General features: G+C 41.0%; 1 protein-coding gene across 3 annotated transcripts in view; it reads left to right on the top strand.

Annotated features, from left to right (window-relative positions):
- The first annotated feature begins 4,970 nt into the window (after positions 1-4,970).
- LOC109030487 (uncharacterized) overlaps positions 4,971-16,482 on the top strand; it is a 46,359-nt gene continuing 34,847 nt past the window's right edge. For 2 of the 3 annotated variants that reach the window (XM_072296807.1, XM_072296806.1), the window contains exon 1: positions 4,972-5,371. In XM_072296807.1, coding sequence (XP_072152908.1) covers positions 5,364-5,371 — 8 coding nt within the window. In that variant the 5' untranslated portion in view covers positions 4,972-5,363. Of the gene's footprint in view, positions 5,372-16,482 lie in introns of all 3 variants that reach the window. The other variant, XM_019041471.2, reaches the window with a different exon arrangement.

Here is a 16,482-nt window from a genome sequence, read left to right as displayed (position 1 = left end):
TGGATCCCTATGAGAAATGTGTGATCGTATACCCCTCTCCCAATGAAAAATGTCTGGTCACGCCACTGAGATGGTCATACGTAAGCAGTAGCGTGGCGTTCTTTGCGAATTTTCCCCTTCCCTTTCTGGTGATCTCCTTGGAGCGCCTGAGGCGACCACCTCAAGTCTTCCATGCAACTATTTTAACTCCGATGTTGGTGTAAAGGTATCACACTTGATTGAAGGCGATTTTGGTTTGCAAATTTGGAGTCCCGGCCAAACCACTACTTAGATCTGGAAAATTGAGTAGACAGTTTGCCCCGCTATGGAAGAGCACAGTAAGAATAAATAGCTTCCAGAAGAAATTAATTTTATTTTGAGTTTGATTCCACGGCGTTTTTTAGACTGGTCACGTGATTATGTTCAATTTTCTTTGCGATGAATTGATTAATCTGTCACTTCAGTCTATGTAAAATGATCGATTATCAGAGAGTTTGCAACGAACACCTCACTGGAAAAAAAACACATTAGATCTAGAGTTCAGACTCTAGAAAACATCGACAAGAAAAAATACCATTGATTCAATCGGATTTTTGCTTGAGTCCAAACGAAATCCGCTTAAATTAAGAGGTTTGGTTCTTGACTTCAGCTAGATTCTGACTGAATCAAGAGTACTTCTTCTTGTCAATGTCTTTAAGAGTCTGGACTCTAGATACAATGAGTTTTTTTCCAGTGAGCTTAATAATCTATTATTTCCCATATTTTAAAATGGAAAAATATCGATTAGTCGAATAATCGAAAGTCGATTATTCTAACCTCGCCGTCGTCCACGAGACGATGACCAATGATGAGCTTCGCGTCCTCGATACCCGGATTTGAGTCCATCCACTCGGGTGACGGCGGCCAATCAGCGGCGGTGCAGAGTTTGACCCGGTTCTTGGGATGACCTTGAAACGCGAGGAGGAACCGAAAGGAGGCCCAGAATCAGCTGATGGCGAGCATCATGGATGCCGAGTCAAAAACCTTTGGCGCGGCGCACAATCGATGCCCACGGCGGGCGATCGTGGCCGGCTGGAGCCCCGGCGACATAACTCGGGGAGGGGGTCGCGGGGATGATGTAATCTTACGTAAGGCGCCCGGGAATTCCCTGCCCGCAACGATTCTCATTCAAACTCGCGGCCGCACGGCCCCCCTACGTTGCCGCACCGCCAGCTGCCCCCCGAAAACTAGTACGGTTTTCAGGGGATCCTCCCGGTTTGAAAGGGACGGTTTTGGAATCGCTCAATGAGGATAACTGATGGTTGCATTAACTGAAGTTAACTGATAAGATAGGACAATGTACACGTAGATAAGATAAGATATGGTATGACAAGATAAGATAAGATAAGAAAATAAGAGAAGATAAGAGAAGAGAAGATAAGATACACTGGAAAAAAAACACATTGGATCTAGAGTCCAGACTCTTAAAGACATCGACATGAAAAAATACTCTTGATTCAATCGGATTTTTGCTTAAATGAAGAATCAAGCCTCCTAATTTGAGCGGATTTCCTTTTGATTCAAGCAAAAATCTGATTGAATCAAGAGTATTTTTTCTTGTCAATGTTTTCGAGAGTCTGGACTCTAGATCCAATGTGTTTTTTTTTTTTTTTTTTTCCAGTGTAACTCGTCACCTTCCGGCCAAAGTATCACAAGCTCAATGCGATGTTTCAAAATTTCCACCGCCATTTTATTTTTATACAGAGAAATCGTTCAACGAAGCTGTCCGAAAAGTTCACCGAATTTTCTTCGTGCTACCGATGAAATTCAAAGGACTTCTCAAACAGATTCAACCAAAAATTTCTCTGTAAAAAAATTAAGTGGCGGTGGAAAGTTTGAAACGTCTCATGGCGCTTGTGATACTTTAGCTGGAAGGTGACGAACTGAGGTTGACTGATAAAATAAGGATTTAATGCACAAGTAGATAAGATAAGATAAGAAAATACAAGGTAGGGTAAGATAGATTCAGGTAAGGTAAGGGAGGGTAAAGTGTGGTAGGGTAAGATAAGGCACAGCACAGAAAAGTATGGTACGGTATGCGATAAGATCGGACAAGGTAAGTTAAAATGAGATCATATAAGCCAACCACTATTGAAGGTAGAATGAGAAGAAGAGTAGCAGAGTCGACCTAAAAGATAACTATAAGAGGAGATGAGTCAAAAGTCAGTTATCTGTTTAAAAGCGAATATTCAAAGTTCGATTTAGCAGTAAGGGAAAAATCTTCTTTAATGGAGAATTTTCCTTTTTTTAAAATTCCTTGATGAGCTTTCTCTCAGGAGGAAAAGTTTCCGTTGTAAAGCTGTCCTTTTTTTTTTTTTTTTTTTTTTTGAATTGATTAGTGTAAATTATGTTTCATCTTCTTTATTTTATTAAACTTTGTTCGGTAGAATTTTTTCTCGTTCCCTTCTTGTCCGTCAAAACACCTGCCTCCTTTTTGCCGAACTCTGCCTAACTGATCGAGATGAAAGAAAGTTTAAAGAAAAGGGCAAGCCGCTCGCTAAGATGACAACGCTGGTGCGCTTGTAACAATTTTCAATCACGAGGAACTAGGCAACGTCACTTGCTATGCCTCGTTTATGCGCAAAGCCCGGATTGTGGTCTTGGCTGCACCGGATCTATCCCATTCTTAGATTTTATGCATCTTCTCCTCTCTTCCCCCCTACCTCCTCCCGAGGAAGCAGAGCGGTGCATTAAACTGTCAGCTGGTGCATTCCTGTTGGTTCCGACTCCCTTACACTGGCTTTGAAGAAATCCACTCGCCGATGCTCCCAAAAATCATCAATGGAATCCTCGAAAAATATTCGGAAAAGAGTTTAAATGACCACATCATGTGTATAGCATGAAAATACCAGACGGTGAAGATTATTCTTGAGATTGCATCAGCTTAAAGGAAAAGAGAATACAACAAGTGGTTGATATTGGAATATTTTCAGCCGAAAAATGTGAAAAATTAAAAAATAATAGAGTTTTTGGACCTCTATAATCTTTGAAATACGCGTTCTTCAACTTCCAACGTTACGTCATTTTATATTAAGATTAGGGAAGGTACTATGTGGCCTGAAACATAATTATGTTGAGAATTCAAATTACGAACTAGTTATACGTATACTTCAATATAATTTGGAAAGATATATGTTGCCTCGACCAAATCAGTAGTTTAACCAGAAATTGTTCATGGAGAGGGGAGTTCTCGGTCACAAATTTCTTATAGGGGTCCAATGGTAAGAGCAAATGTTGGAAACTATTCAGATCAGGGGGCTTTTCAGTTGCAGCGCACATCTCTAGCTTCTTGCCCCTGCGTTCAAGTCTCTTTGAAGGCACACCGTGTTACCGTGGTTAAACTGATTTTTGTATATTTTGGGCTTTTGAAAATATCCCTTGGCATGTATATATTATTGAATTGACAACAGAAGGAGAGTTATCATTGAATATGTAAAATTAAAGTCGATAATCACACTGTCCACGTGTTTCGCAACTTTGAGACCATTTTTGATGTTATAGAAGACTTTTGGAGGAAACCAGCGGCTGTATCGAGTTCCTCTCAAAAATTTGCTCAAAGATTAAATATATTTAAATCGCAAATCCCTGTGACAAGCAGAATATTTATTGCATTGTTTCGATATCGCTCCGGCCAGTTTGTCTTTCAATATCAGATGATACAATGTGAGAGGTTTAAGAGCAGCAATTGCTGCGTGCGGAACTTGAAAAATAACTGTCAAATACTATACGCAGATCGTGCGCTCAGAAATGGATTTCAGACTTTTTTAAAATATACTGAACGTGATTTTTGTGCAATTTTACCCAACAGACCCATTATGATTGCAGCCCGCAATGTATTTTTTTTAGACCCCTACCATGAACATATCCATACAACTCGGGAAATACAAAAGACGTCAGAATCTTAGATCGCACCTGAAGCAGGTTTTCGGTTCGTCGTTCCTGGACTCTAGAAGAGCAAGGGGTACAAGTCCGCGCACTGTTGCGGAAGAATGATCTCAGAAACAGATCCGCAATGTTTCGTAAACAAACTCCACCATTCCGCTCCGTGGCCCAAATGGTTTGAACATCCGCGATCCTCACAAAATCCTTTATAGCATCCTATTATATGCGGTCGTTAATGATCATATAGAATCCTTTTCCACAGTTAATTACTCTTGCCTTGGCTTTGGAGATCATAGTCATCAATAAGTCTGTTTTGGTGCCTTAGAATGGTTCGTCGCGTACTTAAATTAATATTTTTTTCTTCCGTAAACAGAGATGAAGAGGCGCAGGCCCGCCACAAGGGGGGGGGGGTATACTGGGTCCCTGGTATCGGGGCCCGTGCTGCCCGTGAAAAACCACTACGAATTCACATGCACCCTGGTAAAAAGTGGCGATAAGAGCTGCGTTCCAAAATACCGTAGGAGTTCTTATAGCCGGCTGAAGATGGCTACAGAAAATCATAAAGCTGGCTGTAGAATGCAGAGAAAATCATACGGCCGGGCTATACGAAGCGATAAAAAATTATGCAGCCGGGCTATAGTTCCTAGAGCCGGGCTTTACACTTTATCGCGTGGCTGCATGTTCTCGATCCTCCCACAACCCGTCAGGAAGTTAATTGGCACTCCCGTATTTTATTTAAAAAACCCCTATCGCTACCCTTTCATGGGCGTCCCCTTCGTCTCCTCCCAGGAGGAACCCAATCAAGCAAAAATAACAACAACAACAACAACAACAACAACAACAACAACAACAACAAAGCAACAACAGCAACACATCAGCAACAGCAACAACAGAAACAGCAACAGCAACAGCAACAGCATCAGCAACAGCAAAAGCATCAGCAACAACAGCAACAACAACAGCAGCAACAACAACAACAGCAACAAAGACTCCGTATCCAAGAGGCTTTTTCCCAGTGCATGACTCAAAATATTTCAGGAATCATCAAGGAATGACCCGCAAAAATCCGCTCCGAACTTGCACACCTTGAAGACGCGACTCGGTGGGACCCGATTCCCGGTGAAAAATTTCCCAGGCGATCGACGGGGAGACCGCGAATCGGAGGGTCCTTGAGCGGCGCGACCCTGGGGGGTTCCCTGCGCAGGGAGCAGGACTCGGCGGTGTCTTACTTTCACTGGTTAAGTCATCTCCGGGGCCGGCGAGGAAGGAAGGAGCGTGGAAGGTGGAAGGAAGGGGCTCCGTATAAAACGCAGCTTCGGCTCTTGACTTGTAAACATACTCCCGACACCGGGGAGAAAGTGATATACCACCGCCAAGACCGACTATCGTGAGTTGCGCCGTGCTCGTCTGTGATAGTGATTGTGATTTTTGGTGCTCGTTACTGGATTAGAATTGGAGTGCCGATGAACAAGTAAGCCTTTTCCTTGACTTTCTATTTGTTTTCATTTCGATTGGACACGAAGGGGATGGAATTTTGGATCGAGTGATCCGCGAGTCCACACTGGAAAAAAAAACACATTGGATCTAGAGTCCAGACTCTTGAAAACATTGACAAGAAAAAAAACTCTTGATTCAATCGGATTTTTGCTTGAATTAAAACGAAATCCGCTTAAATTAAGAGGCTTGGTTCTTGATTTAAGCTAGATTCTGATTGAATCAAGAGTACTTTTTCTTGTCGATGTTTTTAAGAGTCTGGACTCTAGATCCAATGTGTTTTTTTTTTCCAGTGCACAGAGAAAGAAGACGAAAATACGGATAGTTACTAGAAAAATTTTAAAAAAATTCTTAAGAACACTCACTTGTGACGATTCTTTAAATTAACTAGCAGACGCATTTCGGGCATGCGGCCCATCATTAATTTAAAACATCATCGCAAGTGAGTGTTTTTTAAAAAAAAATTCAAGTTGTTTTATTATCTTAACTTGTGCGGAAATATTGCTCCCTCTTTTATAAAAAGTGACTAGAACACTGGAAAAAAGTCTCTTGGATCTGAGTCCAGACCTTTAAACAATTTGACAAGAAAAAGTGCTCTTGATTCAATCGGCTTATTGCTTGAATCAAAAGGAAATCCGCTTAAATTGAGAGGCTTGGCTCTCGATTCAAGCAAAAATCCAATTCAATCAAGAGTACTTTTTACTGTCAAACTTTTTGAGAATCTAGACTCTGGATTCAAGAGACTTTTTTCTCCAATGAAAAAGGCTTAGAGTACACCTACATCGAATGAAATATACGTCCGAATGAAAATATTGAATAAAAAGTTCAATAAACTTTTGGAAATAGTTTCTAGGTTACTGAAGTATACTGTAAGAGACATGCCTACCTTTACAGTCCTTTGGAAGGTATAGGAGTTATGTTAAAAAATGTTACTAGGTGACATATTCATCATTTTATTTTAAAAAAATGCATCTAAAATTACAAATATTCAAATCATGAAATGAGTTTTTCGGTAAAATTAATCGTTGTTGAGATTAACTAATCCTCATTAAAAGCATGTCAACATTCTTTCATTGAAAAAGCACGCATAAAAGCATCGTTTCACCGTGAAGTGGTTAACACTCTAACTACCGGGCCAGAATAACGATTTATACTCAATGATTTAGGCGTATCTTCATCGCAACTTTCTGAAAGCTCCAACTTCATTTTACTTTATTTCTTTAACAATACTGGGTAAATAAAATACCTCCATGAAATTATTTACGAATTATCTTCACTCGTAGAAAATATTTACAGAAAATTTCCAATTTTTAGTTTTGTTTAAAAAAAAAAATAATCGAAGGTTTTGGACTGTAAAATAGGGAAAAGGCTAGAATGCATCTCGACACAGCGTATAGTAGATGTAGACTTGATGAATATCATGGAAAAAATAAAATTGATTTGGTCAGCCCAGCTTTACCTCTCTGTGTTTACTGCGAAGTAAAGCTTTATGGTTTATGGCTGTTATTTTTATGGTATCAACAATTTAATTTCCGTCCATAAGTTAAAAGCATGGGCGGTGACTGCTCTATGAGAACCTATTCTTCTCATAAAACAACTTCCTAATCGCGTTCTGTGCTCACTTATTTTGGAATTAAATCCGATCTCTCTCTCGTCTAGGCACGTCTTTAATAACTGTAACCGTTTTACATAACACCTGGTGGGTACCGCCTGCGTTAAATTCGTTTAGAGATTTACAAAAAAAACGACCCCCACACAGCGCAATGCGTACTGTTATGTTGCGATATAACCGGAAATCGATATCAATTATTGTGTTGTGATCCGTGTCCATCAGCAGCAATCAATATTATATGTTGCCCAGAATTTTTAAGATGCAGATGGACTATGTATACAAATTAAATATTCTGAAATCTTTAATTGCATTGTTTACAAAATAAGATGGAGCTGTAACATTTTAAAATTTCCGAAAAATATAATAATCTCCCAGCAGGAACTAACTTATATTTAATAATGCCCTATTTTATAGAGAGGTTTTAATGATTGATTGACATTGCTCACTTTTACAAAGTTTTAATTAATAAAAAAAAAAAAAAAATCTCAAGATTTCAGAAGAAAAAGTTTGTCAATTTAAAATTACATCATTATTTATTTTCAGTAATGGGAATTTTTGTATCTCCTTCCTATCTGGTAAAATTTTCTGCGCCCTATTTATATATTTAGGCATGATATTCTATCTAACTGTACTAATACACAACTTTAAAAAAGAAAATGGATACATTTGAGAAATATGATCCTCTTCCTGTAATTAAGATAATATTCTGAAAATATTTCAATTAAGCGGCTAACGATGTGGCAGTAATTTAATACATAATCGCAAAAATGAAATAAAAAATGTCAATATTGGAGGATTGGAGCTGGTATTTCTTTAAAAAAAAAAAAAAAAAAAAAAAAAAAAAAAAAAAAATGTGGTTTTCAGTGATTGAGACGTTGGTAGCAAAAAGAGCATTTCTTGGTTGCAGTGTTTCAGAATTTCCACTACTAATTCATAGTTTAGAAAGAAAACCATTGGATGAAATTTCTGAAATTTTTCGTTTTCAGCATCGTGAAATCATAAAGAAAATTCGGTAAAAATGTCAACGAATTCCATACATTTGCTCCAATTGTGCGATGAAACATTGGCAAAGATTCTGAGATACCACAACCAAAAAATGCCCATTTTGCACCCTGTGTTTCGATTATCCATCATATTCATCGATAGGAGGGGGGGGGGAGCTCAGTATCATGTTGGTAAAAATTTAAAGAAGGGAAAATATTCGATCACTCACCGGTTCAGATTATTTGACTTTTAAATTTTAATTTTAATACCGCGCGGCAATGATGCCTTGTATAACACTGGGTTTGGGTGTTGAAGTGTTATAACTGAGACTAATTATTGATTTGAATATGAACGGCGATTTTGACGCATTGTTCCTCGGCCCCGGCCATACGTTATCCGTTTCTGTCCCATTTCCCCGACTTGCAGAACCTACACCTCTTACGCAAGCACTTCCTACATTTTGCGCGGTACACCACACCACGCATGCGTGGACCACTTTGACACCTGTCTGTCTAGACGCTCTGGCACTTCCAGCAATGTTATGAATAAGCGGTGCCGGCCAGGTCGACATGAATCGATTTTAAATATTTCCCTCCCACACTGAAAAATAAAGTTAATGAACACTGTTTCTCATTTTTTTATGAAAAAAATCGCTTTGATTTAAAAATGCTTGAGGTGAAAAATGTTTCTTCATTTAGATTGTATTTTTATTAAAAACAAATTTGAATGAGAGGAAATGTTTTTCGACTTGAATGGTTGATTTTTAACTCGAAGAAAATGTAATTTGTCATGACGAGAAACGTATAGTTCTTTGAGTTATTGAAAACGTAATTTTAATTTAAAAAAAAAAAAAAAAAAAAAAAAAAATTACTTTGCAACTATAAAAGTTCCCCGACATGAAACACAAAGACAAAATGTTTTACTGTTAAAAAAAAAAAGTTTCATGACAATTTTTCCAGCGTTAGGGGTACTTTTTGAAAAAAATCTGGGACCCTTCCTGCGCTGACGGATTAGTTTAATTTGGACGAAATCGTGTTTTGATCGTTAGACCTTACAGATAAATAGACGGACGTGAGGCTTCTTCGTCCAATTTTGAACTTCCGGATGCTGCATTCTTGGGAGGAGAAAAATGTTTGACGGACCGTAATATCTTGCCTAGGAGTCAATTGCAGTAATATCCGTTGCGCACTTATCGTATTTTTTGTTACAATTTGGAGAAGATACCGGTGTTAGAATGCTTAAATTTGTATAACTTATCTAGTGGTCAAATTTTCTCTTTTTTCCGAGTCCCTCCGTTATACATATATGGCTCTGGTTGGTTTGTTTAAGTTAAAATTTATAGTCGTAGCTCAACTTCTGCCCCTCTAACCTATATGATAGGAGTTTTGACATTAGTTTACTTATATACTGTCTATTAGGTATTCCTTGCAAAACGCGAAAGACTTCCTCTCCGCGACCTCTCTTCGATATCTCCGAGATGAGCGAAATCTAGCGCGCCGAGAAAAATGCAAATCAGGAAAGCTCTGAGGTGGGGAATCAGCAAATCAGTGGAGCAGAAATCAGCAGATCAGCAGATATGACTCGCGATCGCGTGTATAGAGCACTTGTTCGGGTTAATTATTTGCTTTGTTTTCGACAGCTGGCGTGCTGGGGAAAGTAGATTGCGACTCAGCCGGGAAGTAAGAGTCTGCAAATTTTGGCCGGTAATCTTTCAAATCTTCCGAGTATTCCTCATTAGAGACCTCAAAATCTCTAGGCTGTCCCTGATCTTTTATCAGCTGAAGCGTGCGCTCGAAGCTTAGAAAATGACCTTTATACAGGGTATTCAAAGTTACGCACCACTGGCCATAACTTTAGTTCTAATTATGATATCGATTTGCGGTTTGTGGCGTCCTTCCTCATATCGAGGGGGAAACTTTTTGAGGTACTTTCCACTTCTTCACCCCCCCAGGGGGAGGGGGGGCGGGGGCAACTCAAAAATTTCAAATGGCAACCCCCATCATGTGATACATCGTTAGAAAGAGCATGAAAAAAGAAAATTTTTGGCGCAAACCGGAAGTCGATCTGACCCCCCTATCAAAAGTTAGGGGGGTCCAAAGGTTATTTAGGGGGTCCGTACCTTCATTTTTTAGAGTAGCTTCGGCGGCTCTTGGACATACCGTTTCTCTTTTCAAAGAGTCCTCGAATACTCCAAGTCTGATACCGAAGTCTTCATATTGCCCCCGGGCCACCACAGCCCCCCCGTAGGGGGGATGGGCCTGTTACAATGAAACATTGCATTAAAATGCGAAAAGTCACAGAAGAGCTTCAAACTTAGCATCAAATCCGAGTGGAACTTCTTGCCAATGTTAACGCAAACGCAGCCTGCGACTTTAAAGTGAGTTTTCAAAACTCTTAGCCCCCTGCCCCCCTCATTTTTGGTTGCAGAGCGGGTAAAAACCGGGAAATTCACTACAAATAAGCCCGAAACTAATGTCCAACTTGAGAAGGACCCTTGAAACGTTGCGATCAGTCGGAGCATTGAAATACAGGGACTGCCGCCCCCTTAAAGTACGGAAACATCCATAAAACCCCCGCTGCCCCCCTCATTTTTCGTTGCGGAGCGGGTAAAAACCGGGAAAATCGCCAGAAATGATGCCCGAAACTACTGTCCAACTTGACGCGGACCCTTGAAACGTTGCGCCCAGTCGGAGAACTGCAATATAGGACTGCCGCCCACTTTAGGACGGAAACATCCATAAAACCCCCGCTGCCCCCCTCTTTTCGTTTCGTTCCAGCATGATGCGAAGGTAATGACACCTTAAATGCGCTCGGATCCGACGGCGCATTAAGGTCCGCATTGACATGTTCGGCATCATTCTGCGATTCCCGGTTCTTACCAGCTCTGCAACGAAAAAAGAGGGGGGCAGCGGGGGTTTTATGGATGTTTCCGTCCTAAAGTGGGCGGCAGTCCCTGTATTGCAGTTCTCCGACTGGGCGCAACGTTTCAAGGGTCCGCGTCAAGTTGGACAGTAGTTTCGGGCATCATTTCTGGCGATTTTCCCGGTTTTTACCCGCTCCGCAACGAAAAATGAGGGGGGCAGCGGGGGTTTTATGGATGTTTCCGTACTTTAAGGGGGCGGCAGTCCCTGTATTTCAATGCTCCGACTGATCGCAACGTTTCAAGGGTCCTTCTCAAGTTGGACATTAGTTTCGGGCTTATTTGTAGTGAATTTCCCGGTTTTTACCCGCTCTGCAACCAAAAATGAGGGGGGCAGGGGCTAAGAGTTTTGAAAACTCACTTTAAAGTCGCAGGCTGCGTTTGCGTTAACATTGGCAAGAAGTTCCACTCGGATTTGATGCTAAGTTTGAAGCTCTTCTGTGACTTTCCGCATTTTAATGCAATGTTTCATTGTAACAGGCCCATCCCCCCCTACGGGGGGGCTGTGGTGGCCCGGGGGCAATATGAAGACTTCGGTATCAGACCTGGAGTATTCGAGGACTCTTTGAAAAGAGAAACGGTATGTCCAAGAGCCGCCGAAGCTACTCTAAAAAATGAAGGTACGGACCCCCTAAATAACCTTTGGACCCCCCTAACTTTTGATAGGGGGGTCAGATCGACTTCCGGTTTGCGCCAAAAATTTTCTTTTTTCATGCTCTTTCTAACGATGTATCACATGATGGGGGTTGCCATTTGAAATTTTTGAGTTGCCCCCCGCCCCCCCTCCCCCTGGGGGGGTGAAGAAGTGGAAAGTACCTCAAAAAGTTTCCCCCTCGATATGAGGAAGGACGCCACAAACCGCAAATCGATATCATAATTAGAACTAAAGTTATGGCCAGTGGTGCGTAACTTTGAATAACCCTGTAATCAAACTAAAATTTTCGCCGGAATGTAAATGCTGCAAAGTCGTGTGAACTCCCCCCCCCCCCCCAAAAAAAAAGGAATAAAAAGCTGTCAGCTTAAAGTTCATTTGTAACAGGCAGTTCGCTTCCATTATTTCTGAGAAAGACAGTGATAAGTCGAAAAGACAGGATGCGGAGGGGTCAGGGAGGATACTTTTTTTCTTTTTTTCGTTTTTCTGATCATTCTCTCTTTAACTTCATGAACAAGCTTGATTACACATGCAGCAGAAACAGGAGAGTCTGTTACAGGGATTTTGATTAAATTAAGAGAAGTTTTGTAGAAAAGTCTCGCCACCTCCTCCCCTTGTCCAAGCAAATATATGAACAACCCTTCTAAAAAACTTTACCTCCCCCCTCCTCAGATGTTCGTAAGATGGCGCCACTGAGTCAAACATTCCAAAGCGCTCTGTAATTGTGGATCTGAGAGATACAAAAGCAGATAGACCTTTTGCCTAGCTCTTACCTTTTACCTTTTTAGCGAGGCCTTATATGATACGATGCGGTCATGTTCAAATCCAAAATTTGCAGGAGCAAATCATACGTTTGTCTTTCGAAATTCTAGCCGGTAATTCCTTAATTTTACTCGACTCAGCAACGACTCCATTTTTGGCTCTAACTCGCAATGTTCCGGTCATTAGGTTTCAATTGCCAAGCCCATCACGTGCGATCCTAGAACAGCTTGAGACCGGGTTAAGGCTAGACAGTGTTGCTTTTCATTTGAAAAACAAACGAAACAAACAAATATTCGCTTCTTAAAAGGAGAAATCCCGGCGAATTTCTCACGGAGTGGCAACGTTGAAAAGTATTCCAAGGTGAGCGCAACTTATCCAAAGAAAGCTCGGCGTTTGCGGCGTTCCGCGCGTTGATGGCGGGATTTCCCCCCTGCAGTTCCGAGGACCAAAGGAAGTGTTTTCTTAACACGCGATCTCGGGAAATCTTTAGTTTCCTTTCTTTGTTTAAGAGTTAGGAGGGAAAATTAAGATAGGATTTCGGGAGCATGCAATCGAAACTTAGGCACTACTTTAACCTATCGATCGTTAGGATTTTATGAGGTGTGAATATTCCAGTGGGCTAATCATTGAAATTGATGGGGAAAAAAAGCTATAGACAAAAAAGGCATAGGGAGTATAGAGTGATCCTATCGGTTGAAATAGGTGGCTCCTAAAGACTAAGGGAGAAAATGATGGGCTAACTATAGGGTCTTTTTATATACAGGATGTCCCAGACTCCCAGGTTTTTTTCTTGGTCATTTTAGGTCGGATAAAGTCGGAAAAGACGAATGGCCAAATAATCCGAATATCATAGCTTCAAAAGAGCCTTCAGACGTTGCCACATTTCAGAGGAGGCAACAGAGATCCTCCATTTGCACGCAAGCAAAATAAATAGCCAACATTTTGCATCTTGCTTGCAGTAAGCTCCTTAAATTGATTACATCTATCTTTCTGCCCGAGCGTTTAAGTCTTTGAGTCAATCTCTCACCGGGGCACACAGGGATCCTTCATTTTTACAAATGCAATCAATTTATCAATATGAAAGGACGAGACAGAGAGAAAGGCCTGTACATGGTAGTTAGATTAGAATATTTTTCGTACCCGCTGTCTATTTCTATTACCTCACCTTACTACTTTTTCATCAGAAATTTATGTATGTAGATATAGCAAGAGCCAACAAAGCTGGCCCACTGACGTCTCTGTCTAATACTACGCTAATTAGTGTGATCAAAATAATCCATCATCCCTCCGAATAGGTGATTCATCACAACGGAAGCGATTCGAGTATACCTGAAGGCGCGATGCACTTCCGTAAATAGACCAAAATTCTGTCCTTCACGCTCTCGACAATGCGTCTGAATCTATGGTAACCCACTGCGCTGGATCAGACATAATTAATCGGACATTGCCGGTTTTCGCTCTTTTTAGTTTTAATTACTATGGTCGAACTCGAAAAATTCTAGCAAGGTGGCAACCCTCGATTCAAGGGGCTCTAATGAGTTCAGGCAACCCGTCGACATCTGAAGGCCACCATCGCGCATGCGCGCCGGTTACATCACCGATGAGAATCGATGTCATCGGCTCATCATTCATCAGGCTCTCGGGGCAATGACTCCAATCTCGTCTTACTTTATCGGAAGCAAACACATTTTTATTTTTTTATTTAATAAACAAGGGCGGTTCAAAATCTAATGTCATGCACCATTATTTCCTAACAGGTGACGGTTTTCGAATCAAGATTTTTAAGCTTAGAAGTAGGTACTCTACTTCTACTAGTAGAAAAGAAGAATGAGAGAGGAAGAACTACTTTGAAACAACGTATGTCGTAAGCTCTTGGACTAAATTTTGATCAGAGATTCTTTGATCAGTTCAGATCAACTTCACGCGAAGATGGCAACTTTGATCGAGTCATAATATGGATCACTCGTCGTATGGGACAAGAGCAGTTTTCACACAATTCAACTCAAAAGCTTGATGAAATAGGTTAAAAAGAGGTTGAAAGGAGTAATAAAAAGCTGTTCTTAATGTAAAAAACAATCATTTTATTCCGAGATTTGCTTTAAAAATTTAAAATACTTTTATTAATATTTTTTTTTTCAGTGTATGCCATTTTTGTTTAATCAGAACTGTTGCTAAGTTCAGCATGAAAACTGACGAATTTTTTGCAAGAAGCGGCGTCTTCGAAAACTTGCAGTTGCGCAAGACGGTGGCGGTGTCGCAGGTGTTGTCGTGAAATGCGTCCGGGTCGGATACTCGAATTAAAATTCACTTCATGCGTCCGGCGCCAGAATTTAGTTCCATCTCGGTGCACTTGCGCCATCGCCACTTAGTCATACCCACGAGACTATAAAGACGCCTTTCGTTAGCGGTGAGAGGTGTGGCGCACACTTACACTTTAGTTGTAGTATCCTAAGTAGGTGTCAAAACTATCGCCTATGTACTCAAATACTCATCATTAAATACCTTTCGCAACTTTCATGACAATTCTTAGCGGCTACTTACATGTTTCACTGACAAATTAATCAGAAAAAAAGCGCAAAAATGGAGCCGGAGTGGTTTCAATTTTGCGCACACTTGGCTTTATAACATTTGCGGAGCCTGGAGGATAAAGCGCATAAGAGCAGTTTAAGAAAATAATATAGGATATTAATGATTTCAAGTAAAACTAGTCTGTATGCATCGCCTGTGAAAAATTCGGTCCCTTTAAATTTGTAAGCATCAAAAAGTCACTTTGGAATTTTTTTCCGCCACGAGGATCCTTGTAATTTCGAAACTTTAAATACGTATTTCTCGACATGGCATAAACTACACTATGTGCCTTGCCCTTCAAGCCCCTCATTCAACGTTCCATAATTTCCTTTCCGGATCTCAGTGTAAACAGGAAAACCTACCATTTCTAAGACCGTAAAATTTTGAATTAATATTTTTCCTTTCTGAAACGCCCTTTCAAAGCCCTTTCAAAAACGTAAAACCTGGAGGTTGCAATTACGTGCCGCTCAGTGTAGTTAAATATCATACATACAATCAAGCCGTCGGATATTCATTAAGCACTTCCGAAGAGTAAAATTCACGGGATCCTTGAGAAAAGTTGTAAAAAAAAGTTTAAAAGTTGAAAAGATTGTATGTAAAATTAGGGTAACAGTGATTTCACTGGTGGGGTAAGAAGTATTGTTAAATACTGACTTCGCACGAGATAGGTATTGGCAATGAGAGATTTAGTACAGGAGGACAACTAGGGGACATTCATGAAAACGTAACGCTGAAATCTAAATTTATGACGACCCCCCTCTCCCTCTCTCTGTAACACGGACCTGTGCCAAAGGTCTGAGCCTCCCTAAAGAATTACGAAACGTTCTAGTCGACCTCTTCTTCAAATCAGTGTTTTGTAAAGCATTTTGAATTTAAATTGCCACATCGCATCAATTTGTCATCTGATAAAGCCTCCAAAAAATTGGCGCTCCTCGCCGTATTCAACACTATATAGGTGACGTAACGTAATCCTGGCCTCTTCCCTCCACCTTGCTATGCGTTGTAACGCAGGCTTAGACATCCATCCCACCTAGACCGTTACGTATTTACGTATTTTAAGCATTTCTTATGGATAAACCTGTCTTTCAGACGTTGTCCGCTGAAATGTAGTTTATTTCGGATGTCAAAAATCGCCCAGAAACCTGGAAGTGATGAGAGGAGGCCCTGTCGTACGTTCATGTGGGAGGGAGCCGCGTGTGTCCAAAGACGGCGTCGCGAGAAGTTGAGCTTTCACCAAGGGAGGGGGCGGGTGGGTGCTGCAGTAGGCGCAGCGCGGTTTGCGGGAGACCACTCTTACTTTCTACGAAGGCGCAGCGACCAACGCTCCGACGAGCCAACGACCATCGAGTAACGACCTTGAAACCGTTCGTTTTTATTCTCAGCGATTACGTATTACGGTCGCACCGTTTCTTCTTCCGCGCCGGCCGGCCACTTCTTGTCGAACTGTTCGTGCAACAGGACGGGCAAGCTTGATGGGCTGTTAAAGTTATGACGTCACTATAGGTATCCTCTGTTGGATGTGTATCGATTCTATCCAGAGGTAATATTCACGGCCAAAGTGCGAATCCACGTATCTCCGTTGAAATGTTT

The sequence above is a fragment of the Bemisia tabaci genome, chromosome 2 (genome assembly GCF_918797505.1).
Source record: "Bemisia tabaci chromosome 2, PGI_BMITA_v3".
Classification (NCBI taxonomy): Eukaryota; Metazoa; Arthropoda; class Insecta; order Hemiptera; family Aleyrodidae; genus Bemisia; species Bemisia tabaci.
This window is presented reverse-complemented; position numbering and strand designations above follow the sequence as displayed.